This window comes from Copidosoma floridanum, unplaced genomic scaffold (genome assembly GCF_036245765.1).
Source record: "Copidosoma floridanum isolate Cflo_tuat_1 unplaced genomic scaffold, Cflo_Japanese_pri ptg000012l, whole genome shotgun sequence".
NCBI classification, from domain to species: Eukaryota; Metazoa; Arthropoda; class Insecta; order Hymenoptera; family Encyrtidae; genus Copidosoma; species Copidosoma floridanum.
The window spans coordinates 4,487,261-4,513,378 of NW_028321889.1; the positions used below are offsets into that span (position 1 = coordinate 4,487,261).

Sequence of the window (26,118 nt, forward strand, 5' to 3'; positions counted from 1 at the left end):
CATCATCATCATCACCATCATCAAAATCATGATCATCGCCATTGTCATTTAATTATGTTCGATGAATAGAGCTCCTCTCATATTCGCGACAGTCATACGAGTACACATGTAATTATATAACGTATGTACAATAATAAGTTTTTATTTTTCATTATTCTTTCAGGCTGTTTTACCTCCTTTAAACTTCGTATTTTCTCCTTTTTTTTTCTTTTTTCTTTTTTCTCTTAGTCACCACCATTTATTCATCTCTCGTGTACATATCTCGTGTGTATTTATGTTTATCTCTCTCACTATCATTCTTTCTTTCGTATTATAAATCTCATCGAACCATTTTCACGGTATCAATCACTTAATCGCCATCATCGCATTCATTGCATATACGCTCATTTTTCTTAATAATAACCTCGTAATTGTTAATGAATCATATTGATTATAGAAATTTTTTTCTTTCCATCTTTTATAGTTTTTTTTATAATTTTTTTTTTAATTTTTAAATTTTTTTATTTTTTATTTTTTTTTTCTTGTTTAAGACTGGACGCTACTGAGTGTGAGATGAAGTTGATTTGCAAAAGGAAAAGGAATCATGTCTTACATGAAAACAGTTGTGTATTTCCCACTTTCCACTCATTGCACATCTCCTTGGAATCATAAACATTATTCTTCGCACTGAAACATGTATATCGCTCATCTTATCCTTGTATTTCTCACTTGTTTTTACGGTTTCCTACTTAGTAATTTTTTTTTTTTTTTTTTTTTTTTTTTTTTTTTTTTTTTTTTTCGTAACATTTTGTTTTCTATATTCTATACGGACAGGACACTTGTTCTCTCATCGACTTATCTACTCACACGCATACTTTGTTTCTCTCCTCCATCCACACGGTAATATTACACAATAATATTATACTCAATGTTCTTTTTCTTCACAAAATCATACAGTTATATAACGTTTCTCATCCGTTTACAAACTGGTAAGGTTTTTATTTTTGTATGTGCAATTTTCATGTGATAATTTTTTTCGTCTATTTGTTCGTTCTGCTAACAATACACTAAGCATTTTTCTAACATTGATTAAATGCTCGCAATCCTAGCGTCTCTTTTTTTTCTTGAAAAAGTAGTGTCCAAGCTGTTAGCCGTTGGTAAAAACAAAAATCACAAATTTTTTTCAGAATTGTAATCAATCAATCTATCTGCTTTAAGCATTTTTTTTCTTTTCATTAACTTGACGGCTGCACATTACATTGTAGGGTTGCAAGAAATGAAATAAAATTAGGCGTCAATTCAAATGAATCTCACCTTTGACATTTCGAGGATACGCAGTTTATTCCAATTTGATTGAGAGAGACTCGCTCCTTTTTGTTCGATTTTTCATACTTGTTTCTGATTGCGACGGGACTAAATAAAAAATAAAAATATAATAAAATAAATAAAATAAAAATCAGCACCTGATTATATAGGCTCTTGAGATGATCGATCGTACTTGCTATTATATCTTATCCGTTATTTACAAAACCAATTGGTTGCTCACTTTTTTTTTTTATTTTCGTAAAATTTACGCTAAAACTTACAACTCAGATATACTTGGCGCAAAAAGATTTTTTATTTTATTTAATTTTTTTAATCCTAAAAACGTAACGCATTAAATTTTGACTCAACACTCGATTCAATTTGCAAACAATAATAATCAGTCTGATTTCGCAATTGCTCGTTCAAAGTAATACGTGCACGAAGTAATCCATTAAAAAAATTCGAAACTCGTTGAATTTCAGCTAATATTCGCTTGCGGGCGAAACGAACGAAGCATTAGCTGGACTTTAACGTGACAGCACATCATTTATATCATGCATATCATGATAAGCATATTATATCGATGGTAAAATTTACTTGGCAACGTCTGCAAAATCATTTTGTTGAAATTACACAATAATCCCCTGCCGTATTCCATCCTTTCCTTTTATCACAAGAAAAAACATTTACAAAAGCCTCCCCGTACGTACAATGAGTTAATACGACTCACATGGGTGCCGCGTATATAGATAGTAACAAAATACTTTTGTAATCGCACAAGAAACAACTTTCGCCAACCTCCGTAAAAATTCTAACTCCCCGATTCTTACCTCGCTTATTACAACGCTTACTTTTGTCATTTTATTTTATTTTATTTATTCATTTTTTTTAACCTAACCGTTTCTTTAATTATACACAATTACAATTATAATTCGTATCAGTCAATTTCGATTAGGGAGTTTCCTATAATATATCACTTAATCTTTACTTATTCGAATTTTGAAACACTTCCAAAAGTAGTAATTGAAGGAAATAAAAAATAAAAATAATACAGATTTTCAAAAGAAACGAAAGTCGAGAGATATCGTCAAGAACAGCACGTCACAAATCTTTCATTCGCCCTCTTTCTCTCTCTCTCTCTTCGACTCTTACTTTTATTTTTCATGTTATTTTAGACACTCAGGCACATGCAGATACACGTATGACACTCACTCGCGTGCAAACCCACTTCATACGCTCAATTTGTAATTCATGATTTTTTTTTGCATATTTTTAAATTATTTTGTGGTTTTTTTTTTTTTGTCTTTTTTCTTTTCATTTTTTTTTTTGTTTTTTTTTTTTTTTTTTTAATAGTACTCATCTAAACAATGAAAGCAGCAAAATGTCTTGAGGAAAAATTGTATTTTGTTTATTGTTCGCAGACGGCAGATAGGGGGCGCAAGACTCAGCGCCCAAGACGTGTGTGAGTTTTTTGTTTTATTTATTTATATTTATATTTTGTTATTTATTTATATGCATATTTCTTTCTTATGCTTCTTATTAATGAGCGCTAGTCGCTTTTTACGCATATGTTTTTTTTTGTTTGTGTATAATTCTTGTTTGAGCACCCTTTCGATTTATTTTTGTCTCCACTTTTTTTGGTAACGTTTTTTTTTTTTTTTTTTTTTTTTTTCAATTTTGTTCAATTTTTTAGTTACGAGGTTGGAGGACTGATGTTTCATTTTTAAAGTATTCACGTTTCTGGTGCACCGGAAATTTTTCTTTTTAGTATTTAAATGTGAATTGTTTTTGTTTGTTTGTTTATTTAGGTGCGTTTGATAAAAGCCAAGTAGAAAAAGACTGCGAGTCCACGTAAGTATGTATACAGTGTATGTGTATCACATGTTGTAACCCTAAAAATTTTCCGGCTTCAGATGCTGATGTTTGTTTTTTGTTTTTTTATTTTTTTTTAGATTTTAGTTACATCAGCATTGCTTATAGATTTTTTAAGATCTCGTGCTCATCGTTTACTTCGTCATTTTTTCCTATACTTAGGTTGCTCGATATTTTTTATTAAAAGTTTATTATATTGGCAATAATTAGATATTATACGTGTATTTTTTTAACTTACACATTTTTGTTTGCTTCGTTAAAGTTCCTTACATTTAAGCTTGGTTTAGTTTTTTTCTGATTTCTCTGATAATCTAACAGACATCTAAAAATAACACCCATTTTTTATTACTTACTTTGATACTGTTTAATGCATATATATATATATTTTTTTTTGTCATCTTAATAAATGTGTGACTGCATGTATTTCATTTTTTCCGTAAACATAGCACTCCGCCAAATTCGAGAACTCGAGTTTTTTTTCATTTGAAGCTTTTTCCGTTGTTTTTTTGTTTCTCTTGCGGTTAACGTTATATTCTATTACATATCTTCGATGCATCTCTACTTTGTATGTTTCTGGATTTTTGTGTTATCCGTTGACCGGATCTTTATGTAAAAAAAGGCCCCGGAAATCGGGGGACGTTAGAAAAATAAGAAAGAAGAGTTGGATTACAAGATTTTTAGTACAGAGTGTGCATGACAGCAGGATGTCAAAAAAGTTAGCTCCCTCCTTTTCGTTTCACTCGTTACTTTTAAAAAACCTCCTCACTGTTTCTCGATAAAATATCGAACATTTTTTTTTTTTTTCGTTTTATTTTACTTTGTAGCGCTTTTCTTATTTTCTACCTGACATTCCCGAGTTCTCGTATTTAGGCGGCGATGCGACAGTAACCGATGCAGTGCGAAATTTTTTTTTACATATGAATGTATTTTTCTTTTGTTGCTTATGTGTACAGTTGAAAATCATCTACATTTGAGTTTTGCCCTCAGCGATTGGATGATTTACGCGATACTTATATATTTTTTTGTTTCAAATTTCATTTTTTTTTTTTTTTTTTTTTTCAGCACTAGCAAATTGTTATTATGCTTTTTTGTTAATTATTTCCATGGTCATGCTCTTATTCCAAAATTTTTCTCATTTTTTTCTTTCAATCTGCTTCACTTCGTAAAAAGGAGAAATTTATTTTTTCGCGCGAAATATCATTATAAAGTACACGCACTAGTTTAATGTATGTTTTTAATACAGCAGTAATTTGAATGTGTTTTGCCGTTGTAACCATTGTTTTTCTTTTGATTTATTCTATCCAATGATTTATTTTTGTTTTCATTGTCACAATTTTTTACGTGTCTCTGCATACGTTACGCGTCACTAAGAAAAATGGTAATATACTCTAACCAATTTAATACGGTGTACTAGAACTATAAAAATTCCTCGTCGTAAGTATGACAATAAATTTTGTGACTAAAACCATTAGGTTTTCAATAATGACTGGTTTGTCGTTCAGTTACGTTGTTTACACGAGTAAAATAATTGCACACGCAATAAACTAGAATGAGAAAAAAAAAAAAAAAAAAAAAAACACAAACAAACAAATAAAAGTTTTAATTTAGTGTATACGTTTTTATTTTTGCGCGCTTACGATTCGTTCCTTTTATTTTTAGTATCACATTGAAGAGGAAGCAGACTTGTCCAATGTATGTAGGTCGTTTGTTTTGTTTTTATTTTTTTTTTTCTTTTCTTCATCTGTTGAGAAATCTTTCTGATTTTTCGGATTCTAAAATGAACAAAAATTTAGGAAGCGTATTTTGTTTGTTAATTATAAGCATCTTCGAAGTTTTTTTAATTAAGAAAAAAAAAAAAAAAAAAAAAGTAAAGATATTAAAAAAACGAAATCATAGCCAATAAGGAATAATTAAAAACGAATTAATGTTTATAAATCTAGAAACGATTAAGAATGATTTTTTTCTAGAAAAATTGACTTCTTCGCTAGATTTAAAAAATTCACCATTCGAAACAAATGTAACATTTAAAATCTGTTGTTACTTTTTAATAAGTATTTTTAACAAATTTTGTATCAAACATCGTTCGTTTCGGTACGTAAAATACGATGAAAATAAAAAGAAAACGTTGATATGGTAGCAAAAGACGTAAGGGCGAGGAGCGCAAAAAAATCGAGAGGAAAACGTCAGCTTAGAGAAGAGAAGATCCGGAAAGATTCGAAGGAGGGAAAACGACAGGTGGAAGTCGTTGAAAGTGCCATTAGAAAAAAACCGGAAAGTATGTACGTGACCTCTCTAGCAAATGCATACACAGTAAAGCTGACCATTTAAAAAGGCCACGAATTCGCTGGAATCACTTATTCCGTTTTTTTATTGCCTGTATACAAGAGAGCTGTTAATGCCCTTGTGCACAAAAGATTTGAATAAAATTTCAAAGAGTGAAAAGTAAAATAATTTCTGAGAGAATTGGTTGATTTTTGCAATAAATGAGACTTTACTTTAAAAATTTTTACAGAAATATTACATCGAAAGCGAAGGAAAGTAATAGGTATTAATAAATATACGTATATGTAAATATGCATGTAAATAATTTTCTTTCATTATTTCATTTATCTTCCATATCCTCTCGTTCGTTCTTCGTCAATACGACTACTATTCCATGCATTTGGCGTGAATTATTTTTGTTGAACTTTCTCTGGATCATTTTTGTTTTCCCTTTGAAATTCCTCTTTCTTTTTTTTTTTTTTTTTTTTTTTTTAAACAAACGATTTGGCTGTTTTTGTCTACTCTCCTCGTTTTTCTCAGTGTCTTTCTTGTCATGAAAAAAAAAAAAAAAACTATTAAAAAAAAAAATAAAATGAAAAAAAAAATTTATTATTCGTCATCCAAAATATTAGACTAAGGCATTCTTGATTTTGTTTTTACGCTTCGAGGAGATTGAGTCTTCGCAGTTTGAAATTAGTTTATATTCAACAAGGAATGTTTTTGTAAAAAACGCCCTTTTTTATTATTAAATACTGAAGGTAAGCAATCCTTTTTATAAATTCTTTGTGAGTTTACAAACAAATGAATTAATGAAGAGATTATTAAAATATCAAGTATTTATAATGAAATTTTATTTATTACTTCACACAAAAGTTTTTGAAGATAAATTAGCTTTGTTCACTTAAGGTATTGGTTATTAGTTAATAAAAGTAATAATTCTCTTGAGTATTTCTGTCTATCTGTACGCGTACAACGCCAGTTTAACGAAAGAAATCGATATATGATTGTCCCCCTCCCTTTGTTTCATGTGTCTCACCCTAATAAAAACTCATTCGACGAAATGACGCACTTTTTCAAACAACAAGCGACAAAGTTTTACTTTACGGGCTTCAAAGTTAGCAATATTTTTTTCCACAGTTATTTTCTTGGCACGCACGTGACTGTTACTTAAAAATGAAAAACAGCAAAAGTGTAAGAGTGTATTTTTAATAAATTTACCTAATGATAAAATTACAAAAGTTTACTTTGTTAATTACCACGTGATTGTTAAGATTAGTACAGAGTTAGTGGACAGCTAGTATAAATAATATTTATTTTTCTGCAGGTCAAGATTATTGAGTGTCATCTTTAGAACCGAAAGTGCCTCGACGTTTCGATTGATCAGTGTCATATTTAGATTCAATTTTTGTTCAATTTGTTGAACATTTTTCTTTCTCGCGTATTTTAAAAATTCTTTCCTCAAAAACCACGTCTTTATCTTTTTTTTCACACATATGGGCTTAAGAGATCACTTGTTACGTTCTATTATTATTTTTTTTATTTTTTTATCATTTTTTTTATGTCAGTCTATCTAATCTTAAAAATCTACATCATAGTAAGCTTTGACTCCATAAACTTGCACGTACTTTTTTCTCACTTATATTTCTGTCAACCTTCTCTTTCATGGAAGAAAAAAAACCTTTCCCACTACCCTCCTTCGCTTCAACTCTTTCATATTCGAGGCCAAAGTCTATTTACTTGTAAATAATAAAAAACCAATCAAAAAAAATTCATTACACAAACTAAAACACTTTCTACAATTTGCATATACTGAGATATCACTAATTGAAAAAAATGCACAATAAATAAAATCAATAAATTTTCACGAGTTTTTTAAACTAAACAATACTTAATTTCGACTTGCAGCAGACTTCTGCCTCAAAGAGAATTTTTGAAAAAAAAAAAAAAAGTTTTTAGTCATAAAATGTCCCCTTTCGTCTTCGCTCGTATCGGACGATCTCTTGATGCCATTTTTTAACGGCCCCTCATTGTCTCGCACTCTTAGCTCTTAGTTTCTCTGTCGATTACACCGGAGCGTCTGTATGAAGGCGGAACGCCTTATTATTATTTTTTCATTTATTTACTTTACGCAAGGGTCTTAAAGAATTTGTACTTTTTGTGTCTCAATTGCGCTTCTCCATTTTTATGTTGGTTAAATTTTAGACTTAACATGTTTCCCGTCGTTCATTTTAATTAAACTTACGAGTTAGTTTTTTTTTTTCATATCCTAGTGAATTAATAATTATCCTAATAATTCGCGGTTCTCGTTTGCTCTGGTTGTCGTGCGATCTCTGCGCGGTAAATCAAATCAAAATATGGGAGGGATACCGAATTTCCGAAAAAATGTTGTTTTAACAAGTTGTTTTTGATCTCTTGTGATGATCTATAACCATAACTGGAATTCCGATTTCTCCCTCTGTTTTTTGCTTGTGTTTTTGCGTTTCAAGAGGACGATTGATTAAATGAGAAAAATTATTGTTCCTGCATGTATTTCCAAAATCGTGTATCAAAAAGTTTGATTTCATGCTTTTATAAATATTTATCAAGATATTGAGTAGGTCTATTTTTTTTTAATTTCAGATAAGATGTACAGTAACTGTTACAACGAATTTTTTCATCAATAATCGACCGCACCCCTTGAAAAATATATTTATATGTCCACAACTCCTCTCTTAATTCTGTTCTTTCGGGTGCGGGTGAAAACACCATAAAACAAGAGAAAGGCAATATTAAATCGATATTTTTTTAACGACAAATCAACTTATTTCATCACTTCATTCGTGAAAACCCTTTTATATGCATTTTATGTTTGTTTTTTTTTTTTTTTTTTTTTTTCACTCTACATCGTCTCTTTATCGTCGCACTCTCGCAACACACATACGTAAACAATCACTCGTCACTTCATTCTCTTCTATATTTGATATATTTATAAATATGTATGTATGTATATACATATAAATTTTTTTTTTTACAAACCAATTTCTTAATAAAAAGCACGTCCAACAACAATCTTGCAAAAAACGAATCAACGGCCAATTCTTCCGGTGTGTATTTTTTTTCTCTTTTTTTTCTCTTTTGTCCTCTACTGAAACACGGTCTTCCTAAGCTGGTTGCACGCTGAAGTTACGGTTGTTGCTTTTCCTCGTTGTTTCTTTCACGCTTTGAGTGTGTGGGTGTGTGTGTGTGGGGGGTGGGGGGCACAGGCGTTCTGTTGTTTTAATTTTCAATGTTATCGTATTTTTTTAAAACGCATCCGAATTTTCACGTCAAACGGGCGAGACGAGACCTTTTGCGTAATACGTATCGACGGCAGCGTATTGTTGTCGTGTTCGCCTGTATCTGCTTCGCTCATAAGATAACCGAAACAATGAAAATGGACTGAGGGACAAAGAGAATGGGGTGGATTTCTGGGGTGTATATTACAACGCTCGATTACGCCAGACATAGATAGGGTCTCCCCGACATTGTTTACTCAACAAATGCACACCGTTACGTTTGCTTTTGTTTTTTTGTTTGTTTCTGAAAATTACAAAAGGACTTAAAAAATGTTTTTTTCCCTTGATATTTCGAAATTCTTCGTTATTGATGAAAATTAATTGCAACAGTCCATTTTCATTGTACATCATTTTTTTTTTTTTTTAATTTTTAATTCGATGTTCGTTCAATCACTCGACTGCCGTTCGCTTTATTTTTATTTTTTATTTTCCACTGTTTGTATATTTTTTTCATTAATATGTACAAATACCACTCGATTCTCTCGGTTGAATTTACATGTCCTCGTCATTAGATCCTCCGCGTGGTAATCTTCGCTCACTCACTCAACGCAACACTGGCAAAACGCCTCTGGCAGAAAAATTTTCTCACCCTCGCATCCATCATAGTAGCCATACGTAAAACAACAACAAATCATTTCTTTCCATTTTACTCGAATCTTTGGCTCTTGCTCTTCCGAACAAGAACAATTATTTCAGATGATCAGTTACAAAAAGAAGGAGAACAAGAAGATGAAGAAAAATTTGGTCTCTTTCACGCGCGCAGGAAAAAAAAAGGGGGTGCAGTGGATTAAAGCGCTGGACCTGAGGTCGCGTGTCAACACTCAAATGGGTGGCCGGTGAAAAATATTCCTCCTCACTCCTCCAACAGAATATTCATATGCGTACAAATTCACTTTGGACGTCATTACCCGCGATTCGTCGGCAAGTACGGATGTTGCCGATAAACCCGTGCCTCGTGGTTTTGTAGGTAGTTCCTATTCGCTGTGCCCACCAAGCTTCACGCGTGCCACTTGTTTGTCCTTTTGTGGATAACCCACGAGATCTTTGTTTTGTATTTGTTTGTTTGTTTTTCTTTTCGTAAAAGTTCTGTCACTCGGTGCCGATCTTCCAGTTGTCGTCGTTGTTGCTGTCCCGCGTCCTCTTCCCCAATATTCAGCGCTTGACCATCAAGGTGCTCTTTTCCATCTCCCCCCGTCTCCTCTTCTTGCCGCCGCCACCTCCGCCGCGCCATCTTTTTGTCTGTAACACAAACTTTGTTAGATACGACCCCGATAGTTTTTTTTTTTTTTTTTTTTCATCTGCAATCAAGAGTGACGGCCCCAACAGGATTCTGCTGCTTTTGGGGAAAGATTAAAAACCGGCTACCCTCTATCTCCACCGAATCCCGGCAATATCAGCGGCCTCCCCTTTTGCCGCACATGTAGCCCCGAAGCGCATTATTTATCGATTGGATCGTCGGAATTTCCAGCCACGCGAAAACCAACCAGCCGCGACATGGAGTTTGCTTCCGGGGGCTAACTTTCCGTCGCTACCACCCCACCCTCGGGGAGTATACATACGGGATTATAACGACAGGTTGGCTTTACCTCGGCCTGTTAGGAGCAACGAAAAAACACTTTACACGCGTCGCTCCCCAATTCGTCCTAATAGTACAGGATATGATGTAATGTTTTTTTATTTTTTTTTAATTTGACGTGCACCACGTGCATGTATACGTACAGAGAAAGAGGGGAGGGATAAGCATCACTCAAACTATTTCTTAAAACCCTAAATGAGGCAGCGATATAATCGAGCTTTCGAATAAAAGGGTGCCCCTCCCCCCGGAGGTGAGTGAAAAAGAAGACACGAAACGTATACAGGGTTAAGCTCCCGGTAGATAGATAGATAGAGGGAAGGGGTATGTGGGTTGGATGGGGGTGGGGTTAAGAGCGCAGAGAAGTAGACGGATAGAGCTGCAGCCCGGCGTCAATATAAGCCCGCTCCCTCGGCTTCTCTCTCCGTGCAGGCAGACAGGCAAGGAAGGGGGGGGGAGGGTGAAATCGGCGATTTTCAATCAGCCGTCAAGCCCTGTATTGGCGTACACGTACACACATAGCTCCCTTTTCGCCTCTCGACTGCTGGCGGCGAAAGCGCGCGAGCGCGCAAAGGCAAATTTACGAGCGATCCCGCGAACAGGGAGAGAGAGAGAGAGAGGAACTGCTCCCGGCAACCCCTTCGGAGTTACATGTATATATACATACATGTATACACGGAGCCGAGGGAGGATGGATGGATGGATGGATGGAGAGAGCCATGTACTGGCGGGCTTAAGCCCTTACTCTCTCGCTCGATAGTGCCGCGGAGCAGGTATCGGAGAAACACCCGTGTATATGTGTACATATACATCGTCCATCTCTTTTGGAGTCGAGAATTTTTTTTTTTTTTTTTTTTTTCGGGAAGGCTCCAGCTTCCTCCTTATGCCTTTTTAGTTTTTTTTTGTTTTTTTGTTTCCCCCAAGCAATCGTGCGGGGGCTCAGGACGAGAGTTTGAAAAATCACGGTTCGGAGGAAAAACAGAGAGAGGTTGAGTTCTTTGCTCGTTAATCACTGTCCTGCTGATGGGGCTCCCAACGCGGGTAATCGAAAACGGAAGCGCCAGAAGCAGGGGGAGGGCGCTCGCATTCACCGGCCGGAGCGATTACGGCGCCTCGATAATCCATGGAGGCGCGCGCGTTGTAGCGCGAGGAAAATTAATATCCCGCAATATCACCTCGTACCGCGTCTGCTGCTGTTTATCGACGCGGATTTAGGTACGCGGGTCGGGTTTGAAAATCTCCGGCGTACGGATATCCTCGCATCGTGTGCGGCTTGGACCCCATGTATATCAGTTTTCATTTGCATCCCGGGAGAGGTTGTATACCAAGGGGCAATATCAAGGTGTTGCGGATGCCTGATGGCACGAGAACGGAGTTACATTGTAGAATAGTTGATAAGTATTCAAATATCCACGTTGTAGATAAGATTGCGCTTGAGATTTTTCCGACGATTTCTACATACGATTCCAACCGATTGCTCGACTTAACTACATCACTCTTAGTTTGCTGATGCGTTACGTGCTCAATTGATGATTGGAATTCGAAGTGGTTGGGTTACCTAAAGATTGTCCATCATCTCGGAGAGGGTCAGCCTGGAGGTGGACATGGCAACGCCGCTGTCGCTGCTGCTTTGCACGCTGCTGTGATCATCGGAGTCCGATTGGTTGCTCGTGTATCCAATCACATCGACTTCGTCTGAAACAGAAATTGACGGTTTTGTGATTATTATTATTATTACTATTATCATCGTTGCTATAAACACCGTTACGTAAATGTTACGTCCATTTGTGCGATTAACTAGGTGATTATCATTCGCGTGGATATAATTTGAGCATCAGAGACTATACGTAATGTATTCATTTGTTCGTTAGTCTGAAGCGAAGCACATTTATAGAGTGGAGGCTCAGTGGGAAAAATAAAAATACCCCTGGTGTCCCGTACGTTGTGTAATCACTTTGATACCGCGAGCATAAATTCAATTGTGTTTATGGATGGTCAACTCTTTTGGGACACTTTTACGGAGCGATTCTTCGAAATAGCAGGCCGGTAGGCAAACTTTGGTCCTGTAAAAAAAAAAAAAAAAAAAAAAAAAGGAGTAACCCACCCCCCTCCTTCGGGCGATCGAATGCGAGCTTCTCTCGAAATAATTTCGAGCGCAGCCCCCAGGCAACAGCGGCGGGCGAACTGTGGAATTTTATGCGAAATCGATACGCAGCCGGGAGCGAGGCCGAAAGGGACCGCCAGATGCCACTCCCCGCCGCTGTTATTGCCGCTGGTGAGGGCGAAAGAGAGACGGTGGATGCACACGTGGGCGACGGCAGGTGTGCACGTGCCGGGGGACAAAAGGACATTGCCCTCCGGTGAGTGTATGCGTATTTAGATTTTACTGGCTCTGTTCCCCGGGAATCGGATGACGGAGATGTGATTTTTGTGCACACATCCTGTTTTCTGGCCATACATTTTTTTTTGTTTTGTTTATTATTAGTAATATAGCTATTGAATTATCTCGTAGAATTTTGTTGTTAAGTTAATTTAGTCCACGAATCAACGCTACGTCCTTCGCGCGCAGTGACGTACACTTTCGTCATTTTTTCATGTCTGACTATAATCGCCCTTTTCTACTGATCCGAGAGTGGATTCCCTCGGGTCATCCGGGGCGGAATTTCATTGTACGTGGGCTGAAAAATCATCTGCATGCTTGTCCTGGGCTGAGAAACAAGACTGTCTACTTGCAGATCTTAAAGAATATTTTTAATTTCTTCTTTTTGCATGGAATCTACTTTTATGGAAATAAGGGCTTTTTTATTTCATTTTATTTATTTTTTAACTTTTTGGACACATCAATGTGGATCAGATTTAATTGGATCGCGAGGGTTTCATAGAGTTCGCAAAAAAAAAAAAAAAAAAATCCGTTCACCGAAAAAACGATAACCATGTGATTTTAGTTTAAAAGCACGGGCACGTGGATAAAAAATTCGACAGCACATAGCCAACGGGCATGACGCACTCGCGTGGCAAAGTAGCTCGTTTGCCGGGGCTGATTGAAAAATTATGTCGCAACATGGGAATCCCGAAAGTGCGTCGCGGAAAAAGCCTCTTTTCCCAGCAGGCAACCCTACACGCGCATCAACCATTTTATATACATGTATGTACCAGTAGCGTTGTCATTTCGTGCGTACACGTGCGCGTGCACTTTGCCGTGTACGGGGGAGCGCTCTATGCGCTTCATTTCACTCGAGCGTGAATATAGGTATATACATATGTGTATCTGCAGTATACGCAACAACGCATGCAAGGCTTATTTTACGCTCCCACGGATTACGGGTGCGGATGAGAATATTTTTCAAAAAATTTTTACCTCTCGTGTGCGAATGTGCGTGCGATTTTCCCCCCCTCTTTTCCGCAGGTATTTCGGGTATTTTCTCGTCACTCAACGCGTACGTGGAATATTTATCGGCAATCCACATGCACCGTCATTCCCGGAATTCACTGCCGATCAATTATACAGTTACACCGCGCCTAGTGCGAAAAACACAAGCCCCCGCATACCTACCGAAAAACACAGCGCATTACGTGGGAATAACAAGCGTACGCGAGTATCGAAAAAGCTCTCCACCTCGTTCCTGAATAAAAAAAAAACAAAACAAAAAAAAAACCGACTCTCCATAGTACACGGCTGATAACCCCCTCACCCCCGTCCCTTTCAAAAATGCGCCGAGTGGTCCGTCCAATTTCATGTACATGCACACACGCGCGCTCGGTGAAACAAAACTTTTGCGGGTCCAGGTAAAAAAAAAAAAAAAAAAAAAAAAAAAAGGGAAGCTTTTATACCGTGTACATACCGGCCGTGTGTATTCGCGCGTCCGAAATAAAGGGCCAAGAATGCTTTCGCACCCCCTCGAATACGTACGGCTGAAATTTGCATGCTTCCATTCGCAGACCACCTTTTTCTTTTTTTTTTTCTTTTTCATTCATACTCTGCTTCGCTGGAACGAGTTTCTTTTTTCTTTTATCTTCGCTTTATCGAACCAGCTCGTTTGGGGCTTTTTCTCGAGAGGCAAAGCTCTCGCGGGTGATTCGCTCGCTCCGGAAAACGCTTTGTATTATTATTTGGCTCTCTACAGTCTTTTTTTTTTTTTTTTTTTGATGGACATCGGGTAGTCGCGATAACAGCTGATGCTGATCGGAATAAATTCATCGTCGAGGCCCGTAAAATTGACAGACCGTCTGGTAAACGACTGAATATAAATATGCAAATGTTTCACATGTGCACACAAGTCTGCACAGTTACCTCCTTGAAAGAGAAGACAACGCGAAAAAGAAAAAAGTCTCTCGAGCAAACGAGGTAGAGTCGCGGGAAAGCTCGCTGTCGTGTATGAGGCACCCGGGGGGGTTGATGATGCGCGAGCACGCGAGGTCAACGAGGGATCCCGGAATTTTGCGGATTACATTACCTCGTTAGTCATGTACACGTGTACTTTGTGCGCGAATTTGTTTTTAATGTGATCGGCCCTCGATGGTAATCAGATCAATGATGAAAAGTTTGGGACAGAGTTCAACAAGCGATCATCCCGGGGTTGTGAAATAATTACTTGGCAACTCGAGGGCGCTCGTGTTTATCCGATCAACTTTTTTCTACCGTCCGGCATAGCATTAGTCATATGCGCGGGGATTCATGGAGAAATTCGCAGGGACGCGCGGAAAAACAGGTAATACAGAGTGAAGCTCCTTTTGACGTAAAAAAGCTCTTGATAAATGAAAAGGAAGGAAGGAAGGGCGGAAACAAAGGCAACACAGGGGGAAAATAAAGTGGAGCAGCAAGTAAAAGGGAGGCCGTGCCGCGAATATGCAATAGGCACGGCACCCGAGTTTACGAGCGACGAGGGGATTCCGCGACACGCGGACTATCTTCCCCGCACCCCGTAAGCGCGCACTACGACTTTTGAGGTCGATTTTTATTATTGCACGCGGCTCGTGTTTTGCAAATTACCATGACGTGTTTCTTCTTTTTTTTTTTTTATTGTCCTCCTTGTCGCCGCAATTTTTGTACAACTTCGTTGTTTGCACGTACACCAAAGCCGAGGTTTTTTCCCTCGCGTCACGAAAACGACGGATGATTAATTATATGCTCGCGCGTGATTGATAAGCCCAGAGTTGCGAATTCAAAGTCACTTTGTACCTTCGCCAGCCACGGCGAATACAGGACGAAAGCAAACAACAACAACAACAACACCGACTTGTGCAACTATCCAAAATTCCCGTGAATACGGGGGAGCAATAAATTACCCTTTACTCGGAAACCGGAGTTGACAAAAAAGAAAAGAAAGGAGGGGGGAGAGGGAACAGACATAGGTGGAGAGGAGCGATTAGCGCGCGTACGGGGCAATCCCTCTTTTATCCATACCGCCGCGTATAACCAAGCGAGATTAGAGCCATAAGGTCGACCCTCGGCCCGATGTATAACTTATCGTCGTTTCTCAGCGCGCACGAGGATCATTAGCAGTTACGGTAGCCGTGGCGGAGCAGATGGACGTGTGTGTGTGTGTGCGCGCGCGAGAGGGGCGTACAATACACGCGCATGTATTTACGCGTTAACGACGTCGTTTGCGAGCGGCGCGGGGAGTTTCGGACACGTCGCTCTTGTTTAATGGCCCGATAAAAAAATGGCCCAACGCGCGCGTGCTGCCACTCTTATTCATTTTTGGAGCTTCGCGCACCACTGTTTGTCCATCCAGGAGTGTGTATATTTTTGTATAGTGCACACCTCGCGTGATCGGGCTTGGTTTTCAACCACAAGGCTACACAATTATGCGAGCGCATCCTCGTTACGCGAGACGAAACGGCATCAACAATAAAACTGGGTATGTAATTAATTAACGTCAAGGTAATCGTACCGATGCTAAACAGAAATAGAAAAGAATGCGTTAATTGGCAAAACGTTTAATTAGCATCGACACGCTCGACGCGTATGTATATGTATTACCGTAAAAGTTATCGCGCTGAGAATCGCACGAGATGTATATAATATGGTAAGTAGGCTCCTCGAAGCACAGTAGCGAGAGAGCGCAACAATCCCATTTAAGAATGATTTTATAAAAGTATGCGTGTATTACGGATGGGCATTAAAAATTAATTGAATTTCAGCCAGCGAGTTAACAATGATCGCGGTGATGGTACATTTGGAGCGCGAGGCATGACGCCCTGGTGTACGCGTACGTATAGAAACAAAAGCCAAAAGAGTAGACGATGACTTTTCCCCGTAAGCGCGCACTATATAATTGCCGATGCATATATATATAGTATATACGTACTGAGCCGAGGCATTGTGCGATGCGAGTGCGCGCTTGCGGGTGCGTGAAGCAGGGAAAAATTAACATCCGTCGGACGCGTCTGTCCATCTCCACGGCCACCTACGTGGCTGGCTAGTTTGATCTTTTCAGGATATGGGGAAAGAAAGGAGAGCGTGAAAAGGAGGAAGAAGAACAGGGTGACACGCTCGTAGGATATCCAGCTCGTGCGCGACTGTTTACCGTGAAACGAGTAGGGGGGGAACAAAAAAAATGTTGAGGGAGAGGTAGACGCATGGATGTATGGGTGTGGATTAATTCATACAACAGTATACGAAATTATCATTTCACAACAATACACCCATAGGTAGCATCATCATCATCATCACTTGGCACGCAACGATTTTTTTTTTCTTTTTTTTTTTTTTGCATCATAATAGTAACGCAGCGGACTGATTAGAAAATTAAAATCAGCGCGTAGTTAGTCGGTAAGGTGTTTCATATATTATCTTGCAGTGGCTGCATATGCGCGTAATATAGTATATCGGCCGATAGGACGAGTAAACGAGCTGGCAAAAGTGTACGTAATATTCGTAAAATTTAAAAGAGGCCGAGATTGTTGAAAAATAAAAAAAGTAAAAATAAAATAAAAAAAACAAAGGGAAGGTGATGGTACTTGATTTATGAGATACAGGGGCGCAGGAAATGGCAGACTGCATTCCATCCAAAACTACGGGTCCCATGCATCAGTCGAGAGTGGCGCTTAGCAGTGGACTGATCGCAGCTCGTAAGGCTCCGCGAAAGCTTTTGAGCGTGTGGGTGCGCCCCGAAACAATAATTTATCCAACAAAGGGTCTCTCTGCTGGAGCGCGAGGATTTTCATCGACGAGCTGGGAACGTGGGAGGGGCGACCCGAGGCAGCATTCGTCAGTGTCCCGTGCGTTAATTTCGCTAATTGCGTAAGCGATGAGGGCCAGGGCTGCTTCAGACACTGTTGGATCGGCTAGAGGTTTTCTCGACCTTCCTACCTTCCTTCCTGCTTGAGAACTTTCGAACAAGTACAGAAACCTTTTTTTTTTTTTTTTCATTCTAAACGTAGCAAGGATGATATGCGTTTGACTAGTTAGGCTTTATTCTAAAAATAACGCATACAATAAGCGATGGGGCGCAAACAAACTAACTTGAACTTGTCCCCTTCTTACAACTACTTACAAGAGAGAGAAAAATCCGCTGTGGGTATTTAACTCACCTACATCCCGTAAGTGACGTTACTTTGAAAATTGCCATCATCAATAAAAATAACGATCCATGGCAGTAAAAAATACAGCATATAATATGTATAAAGTACAGTTGATGCGAGTAAAAGTCACAAGGGGATCGGCACCCGGTTCGATTGATCAATCGAAGCTCAACTTGGGTGCGAGTGGGGAGAGAAGACACCCCTCACGAGAATCAGTCATTAGCGTAACTACGCGCGTTTTTGTCCCTCTCTCTCTCGATCTCGTGTATATTTGTTCCGATCGTTATGCAACTACTGTCTCGCGTTTTGTGGAAAAAAAAAACAAAATGATTGGTTACTCATCCAAGCACACACAAGCACAAACGCTGTTCTCCAGAGGGAGAATTTCGGTGAATTAGCTGGTGCGACGGAGTGTTTTTAATTAATTAATATCGAAACGAAGGAGAGGGATATTGTGCCGATGTCTCGATTGAGTGATGCGCTCGGGCACCAATAGGTATCCCATGGTTGTTTGAATTTCGACTTTTGCCGATGAGCACGAAACGATAAAAATACTCCTATTAGCGTAATTGATTGTTGTTTTCGTCCTCCCCAAGCTCTCGTACAAGGGAGAGGAAAATGAAAAATTATTTGTCATCAACGTTAATGCACTACTCGCACAGTCGTTCATATCGAAAATTCGGGGGATTTCGGAGCAGGGAGCTCTTTTAAATTGAAATTTCCAATGTCATCAAGTTCAACTCGATGATGATGGATTTCGTTAGTACGAAAAATGAAATTATTTTCGTACACGTGTTCCGTAGGCCATTTTATTATTTGGTCCATCTATTTTACCCACCCAAAAAAAAAAAAAAAAAAAAAAAAACGGAAACAAATCTTTGAAAGATTGTATACATGAATAGCTATAATGTTATCGCAAACTCGCAAAACAATCGCACAGTGAAGATTTCACGGTAGGAAATAATATACGGATCGTGTCAGAGAGTCCAGTTTGCAAGATCGGACAAAGACGTCCTTTGAAACGTTACGTGATCCTCCTCCTCCTCCTCCGAGTTCACGCGGCTAGAAGCGAAGGGAGTCGACATAAAGTGGCCGCGTTATACGTCCACTTGTATCGCGGTTTGCGTCATCTGGCGCTCACGAAAGCGTGTATCTCTCTCTCTATGTATATATATCTGTACGTACAATATGTACATCCCTGCAGACAGAAGGGTGTACTCTCTCTCTCTCTCTCTCTCTTGCTTTGCACACGGATTATCGTCTTGGAGCGTAAAACGCGTATACAAGCAAGAAGAGAAGGCAGGGTCTAAAGACAGGAAGAGTAGGCAGGCAAGAGGTAACGCGGAAAGACGGGCCAAAAGGAGGGGTGGCCACCGGCGTACAAGGAGTTTCGACACAAAGGGAGAAACGGCTACCGGCGCAGAGAGAGAGAGGGAGTTGATTCTCCCTCGCGAAGATTGATCGTGATAAGCGTATTATCGAGAGGCTGGGGTTGAAGGGACGCACGACGTTTTTGGGATCGATGTCGTAAGCGTGGAAAAGTTTTGTCGCGGAGGAAAGGGAGTTTTGTTTACGCTGGTAGTCGTCGTAACGGGTCTATGAATGCCGGGGCGACGAGAAACGAGGAGCGGAGAAATGAATGAATAAGCAAACAGATTATGGAAATGCAGAGTTACCAGTCCAGTGGAGGGAGGGCGAGTATAGATGCCGATGAAACGGCGCTCGCGGAGCAGATAAGACCAGTTCTCCTCGCCTCCGTATATTAGCCGCAGCCGGACTAATGCGCTCTCCGCGACGATGACTCTCTCTCTCTCTCTCTCTCGTTGGGTAGGCTATGAATATTCGGAAAAATACGAGACGACAATCTCCGGCACGTCGGGAGGGAGAGAAAACACGCCAAGTGCAACATTTACTGTCGAAAAATTTTCCAACGCGCAACTCAATAAGTATTACATACACGCGGGCACGGCAAATAACCATCAGCGCCCGATTTTCCCGGTCGACGGGACTTCCGATAAAACACCGAGTGCGCGGCGAGTACACCCATACAAATGTATATACGCGAAAAGGTAGTAGCTCTTCCCGAGCGAACATACAGTCTGGCGTATCTCGGCTGTTTCTACTTGACGCTCCCCTCTCTCTTTTTCCCTGCCCTTTTACCGACTCTACTACCGCGGCGCGGGCAGAGATAAAGCTCAACTACTGTACTACTGCGTTACACTGTGGATGTAACATATGTACATGGTGTGTGTACACACATTCAAGCGGCGCGCAGCAGAGTCATGTGCACGCGGGGTATTGGCTGTTGTGTACACCCGCTTGGCTGAATTGACTACTGAATGGAAAGATTAAGCTCCGCTTTGCCCATATACCTGTGGGTATATATACAGGGATATTCTGAAGTACTTGAGGAGCGGGGACCAGCGTGTGGATCAGCTTCTCCTAAGTTAAAATCCGTTTACAGAATAATTTTTTAACAATTATTCATTAAGTAAATGGATTTACAAAAGTGCTCAATTTCAGCGTGTTGAGAACGCAAATTTCAATGGCGCGGGCTGCCATGAAGTGCAGTGTCATGGATCGCAACAACATAGCAACAAACCTCTAGGTCGGTAAACAAAGTCTGAATAGATCCCCTAACGGGCAGGAGATGGCGCTCAAATGTGATTAAAATAGTAAAAACGTGTAGCTATAAAATTATTAGAAGGAGATAAAGGGCTGAGTATCAGAAACGTAAAAACAAATAAATAAGCGTACGAAAAGGTTATTTAGTTAATCAGAGATATTATTATGAGATCATTCTACATACGATGAAATTGACAATGACGATGAAGATGATGATGATAATGATGAAGATAATAAACATGATAATTAATGTAATAAAAGAAAGAAGATACAATTGTAAACAACATTAATAATAATAATAAAGAAAATGTTTAACTTGAGCGGCTATCAGGTGAAACTTGGGCCGCACTTGGGTCGTACTTGAGCAGTGGCGCTTGGGAGGCACTTGGACGGCACTTTGGCGGCACTTGAGCAGAATGTGAAAAGCAGCACTTGGGCCGTACTTTGGCGGTACTTGAGCAGAATGTAAAAGCGGCACTTGGGCGGCACTTGGGCCGTACTTGTGTAATACTTGGGCGGCACTTTGGCGGTACTTGGGCAGAATGTGAAAAGTGGCACTTGGGCGGTACTTGGGCAGAATGTAAAAGCGGCACTTGGGCGGTACTTGGGCGGTACTTGGGCAGCACTTGGGCCGTACTTTGGCCGTACTTGGGCACAATGTGAAAAGCGGCACTTGAGCGGTACTTGGGCAGATTTTGACCACCCAAATGCCGCTGCTCACATTCTGCCTTAGTGCCAAAAAAGTACCGCCAAAGTACGGCCCAAGTGCCACCCAAGTACCGCACAAGTGCCGCTTTTACATTCTGCCCAGGTACCGCCAAAGTACGGCCTAAGTGCCGCCCAAGTACCGCCAAAGTGCCGTTTTTACATTCTGCCCAAGTACCGCCAAAGTACGGCCCAAGTGCCGCCCAAGTACCACCCAAGTACCGCACAAGTGCCGCTTTTACATTCTGCCCAAGTACCGCCAAAGTACGGCCCAAGTGCCGCCCAAGTGCCGCTTTTACATTCTGCTCAAGTACCTCCAAAGTACGGCCCAAGTGCCACCCAAGTACCGCCCAAGTACCACCCAAGTACGGCCCAAGTGCCGCCCAAGTGCCGCTTTTACATTCTGCTCAAGTACCGCCAAAGTACGGTCTAAGTGCTGCCCAAGTGCCGCCTAAGTACCGCCCAAGTGCCATCCAAGTGCCACTGCTCAAATTCTGCCCAAGTACCGCCCAAGTGCCGCTTTTCACATTGTGCCCAAGTACCGCCAAAGTACGGCCAAAGTGCCACCCAAGTACCGCCCAAGTGCCGCTTTTACATTCTGCCCAAGTACCGCCCAAGTGCCACTTTTCACATTCTGCCCAAGTACTGCCAAAGTGCTGCCCAAGTATTACACAAGTACGGCCCAAGTGCCGCCCAAGTGCCGCTTTTACATTCTGCTCAAGTACCGCCAAAGTACGGCCCAAGTGCTGCTTTTCACATTCTGCTCAAGTGCCGCCAAAGTGCCGTCCAAGTGCCTCCCAAGCGCCACTGCTCAAGTACTACCCAAGTGCGGCCCAAGTTTCACCTGATAGCCGCTCAAGTTAAACATTTTCTTTATTATTATTATTAATGTTGTTTACAATTGTATCTTCTTTCTTTTATTACATTAATTATCTTGTTTATTATCTTCATCATCATCATTATCATCTTCATCGTCATTGTCAATTTCATCGTATGTAGAATGATCTCACAATAATATCTCTGGTTAACTAAATAACTTTTTCGTACGCTTATTTATTTGTTTTTACGTTTCTGATACTCAGCCCTTTATCTCCTTCTAATAATTTTATAGCTACACGTTTTTACTATTTTAATCACATTTGAGCGCCATCTCCTTCCCGTTAGGGGATCTATTCAGACTTTGTTTACCGACCTAGAGGTTTGTTGCTATGTTGTTGCGATCCATGACACTGCACTTCATGGCAGCCCGCGCCATTGAAATTTGCGTTCTAAACACGCTGAAATTGAGCACTTTTGTAAATCTATTTACTTAATGAATAATTGTTACAAAATTATTCTGTAAACGGATTTTAACTCAGGAGAAGCTGATCCACACGCTGGTCCCCGCTCCTCAAGTACTTCAGAATATCCCTGTATATGTATACTAACGCAAGCAACAGTGATGGCGAGAGATTTTTCTATCACAAAGTACGAATGGGATACATATACTTGACTCGTGCGCCCAAACTTGGGTATATTTTATCTAGACGAGCGCACATGCGCGGGTAGTTTGGCGAAACCCGTTTGATCGCCCGAGCCTCTAATGGGCCCATTCGAATGTGGTTTCGTCGACCGAAGTGCACCTACCTCCAACTGGATTCCAGTCATTGTACTTGAAAATGCCGGCACCCGTGCGCCAAGGTACTTTCCCCTCCTCTCCTTATTCGGCGCACAAACCGTATATTATACACCAGCTCCCCGAAATTTTGCCCAAACTGCACGCGCCCATCACAGGTATACTATTAATACATATATATATACATACGCGCATAGGAGAACTCGTCTTGGAGGATCAATAATAACATGCAACGCGGGTGGTATGTTCCTCCACGTTTATACATGTATATACATGTAACATACGTATACAGAGGGAGATGTGAGGAACGGTGAGTTGCCGTTCTGGGCTGCAGTGAGTATAGTAGTTGTACCTCCGCAGACCGAGGACGCGTCCGGAGATGGATGACCCTCGAATATATATACGGAATAGGAGGCAAAACATATACGTATATGTATATATGTGTGTGTGTGTGTGTGTGTTTAAGCGTGTGTACACGTAATAGCCAGCCGCCGCAAGGCAACACGGAGGGTCCAGCAGGGCAAATATGTCATCGTCGTCGTGCACGGCTACACGGCCAAAGGGACGTCAGCACGACTGACCCCTCCCCCCCATGCGCGCGAGCTTGTACTTGTGTGTACCTTTAGTTTAGTCCTTTCGCTTGTACATATAGGTACCCATAAGGTACTTTTGCCTACGAGGGCTTTTACTCCGTATGCACGCTTGGTTTGTTTATTTGATTTTGCTTTTTGAACTCCACCTCTCCCCGAGGACTCTCTCGTGTGTATGCAGTAGAGTCCCTGTCGTCGTGGTACCTAGTTGTTGTTGTTGGGTAAAGTGGATGATAATTAAACGTCCGAGCTGTTGGCTTTGCGCTCGTAAAACGTGAAATTTCATCGGTCAGTTTGGTACAAGGCTAAAGTGCGTTTTTTTGTGTCTGCGAAGTGAGGATGAGAGGGGAAAAAAAAAAAAAAAAGATCTCACGTAAGTGTATACGGTTCGATCAGTCAAACGGTGACCACGTGTGTCTTGTAAAGGCACCATACTCACGCTACAAATCTTTTCTCTGAGTTGTATACAAGCAGTTAATCCGCGTCAATCTCACCCCCTCCCCCAGAGTATCATCATCAGTCGTCGTCCCCCTTTTCTCCCCTTCGCTCGCAGTACGATTTCCATTGTATGTACCCTCCGCGTTTCCTTTTTGCGCGAGGAACGCGTCCATTTGTCCCTACAGTGCGCGCCTTCTCTCCTCAACTCGCGTTTGTCTCTCCCAACTGCATGACACGTCACTGACACACTTACGCATTAGTCAGTACAAGGGGGTGGAAAGGGGAGGAACCAGCGAAAATTTCCTATACACGTTGGCTGCGGTGTTTTTTGTCCTCCCTCCACAAGGGAGCGAGCGACTGCTGATGGTACACATTTGTACTTTGTTCACTGCTGCTTAATCCCGCGTCAACCTTTTGTTTTTCTCAGGGGGGAGGGGACAAGATTGAACGGAGCCATCCTTCCACGGCGCCCGGGTTATTAAGACCGCGCTCGCCGTTTGTGTGTTCACGTGTATACGAAATTGAACGAAGGAGACTCGGAGCTTTTATATGTACATGTATACACTCGCAGTTGGTTTTTGGGGGCGATGGTTGGCCCTTTTGTCGCAAAGTGGAATTATAAGGATAAACAAAAAAAAAAAAAAAAAAAAAAAAAAGGGACCTTGTCGCGCCTGTACTTTCATTTATTCGCGAAAGGGGAAACGAGTAAATGTATTTACAAACAGACGAAGCGTCGATGAGGATGGACCCCGTTGAACGGTGCGTAAATTGGTACACCCGACAGCTGTTGGGTCTCAACTTTGTAACACCCCCAGCGCGCAAAATCTCGAGGAGCCGAGGCACGAGACGAATTCGTGCGTCACGTAATATTATACCCATTGCACAAACAGAGGAGAAGAAGCGGCTTTTCAATTATAACGCCCGGTTGGATTAACGCGAGTTGATTTTGAATTTAATTCATCCCCACGGGGGAATTCAGGGTCGGGGGGCGAGCGTATAAGTGTATGTACACACGGAGAGGCCCTTCCCGCGGTGTGCACGTTATACCAAAGGACGTCGAGAATGCAAACATATATACATATAGATAATGCACGGTGGCTACGGTGCGTCCATTGTTTCACATAATATCTACGTACCCCGAGGTTGACCCCTCAAAAAGCATCGGCAGCTAACCATCGGACTATTGTATCTCCGTGTGTATATTTATACACACGGTATAATGTACATGGCTATAAAGGAACTCTCCTTCTAATCTCTGCTGTTGTATTATGTAAAGCTTTCGCCCGCATTCGAAGTTAATGAAGCGACTCTGCCGGGGCGCGCCGATGCCTCCGCGCAAGATGTATGATTGAAAATCACGCGTAAGATACACGGGACGGAGGGTAAACCATAAACCTTTGCCGCAGCGCATGGGTGATGCACACGTAACACACATATATAGAACGGAGAGACGGAGATTACGTAGGAGGTAGCCAGTCCCTTTGTTCCGACAATGGAGGTACTATACGTAGTCCATGCGCCCGCCCACGCGTACGTATGTACATACACGTTATGTACCGTCCGTAGTTATAACTCGTGTAAACGTTATCTGGGCCGGCGGGGGAGGAAGCGCAGTGTAGCAAATTAACGGACGAATCTATGTATATATAGAGTGGGCGTGTGTGTAAACAGGGCACGGGTGTATAAATATAGTTGCATTTCCACGGGAGAGGGCACACAAATAACGCGAGAGATGGTTAATGGCGCGTGCAATAATGCGGCAAATGATTAATGCACGGGCACGGCTCTATACTTTCGCGCGCGCACACCGGGGGAGGGAGGGGGGGAATGCAAAAGCTCGGAGCTTGAGTTGAAAAACTAGTCGATGGCTGATGCGGTGGATTTTTTCTAAAAGTGGTTGTTTTTTTTTCCTCTTCTGGTAAAAACCGTTTTTTCACTGCGAGGGTTATTGGTATACGGTAGAGTTTTGTTTTTGACTGACAAAAACCATTATTGTTGTGTACATCCGTAGGGTGTCGGTGGTTGTATATATGTGTACTTACCGTCGCCCAATACGCTCGTCGGGTGATCGGTATTTCGGAAAGTGTACTCACCTGAAACAGAGAAAACAGAGAACGTGCATCAGTCAAAGCACGATAAAAAAGAGAAATCACGGTCGATCGTAAATATAAAAAAGTAAGGGGGGGGGGGAGAAATATCATGTCGTACTATGGGAGGAAAGGAAGGTAAAAAAAAAAAAGCAAATAAACGCCGCAGTCTGTAATTTATTGTGGCGCAGATAACGCGAAAAATGGCGTATATATGTGCATCCAT

At 40.7% G+C, this 26,118-nt stretch overlaps 1 protein-coding gene across 4 annotated transcripts in view; it reads right to left on the reverse strand.

Annotated features, from left to right (window-relative positions):
* Window positions 1-9,072: 9,072 nt before the first annotated feature.
* The window catches only part of Mxd (MAX dimerization protein), a 266,036-nt gene continuing 248,990 nt past the window's right edge, over window positions 9,073-26,118 (reverse strand). For 3 of the 4 annotated variants that reach the window (XM_089590579.1, XM_089590576.1, XM_089590577.1), the window contains 2 exons: window positions 11,864-12,000; window positions 9,073-9,971 (listed from right to left, as the gene is read on the reverse strand). In XM_089590579.1, coding sequence (XP_089446705.1) covers window positions 11,864-12,000 — 137 coding nt within the window. In that variant the 3' untranslated portion in view covers window positions 9,073-9,971. Of the gene's footprint in view, window positions 9,972-11,863; window positions 12,001-25,755; window positions 25,899-26,118 lie in introns of those variants that run through there. The other variant, XM_089590578.1, reaches the window with a different exon arrangement.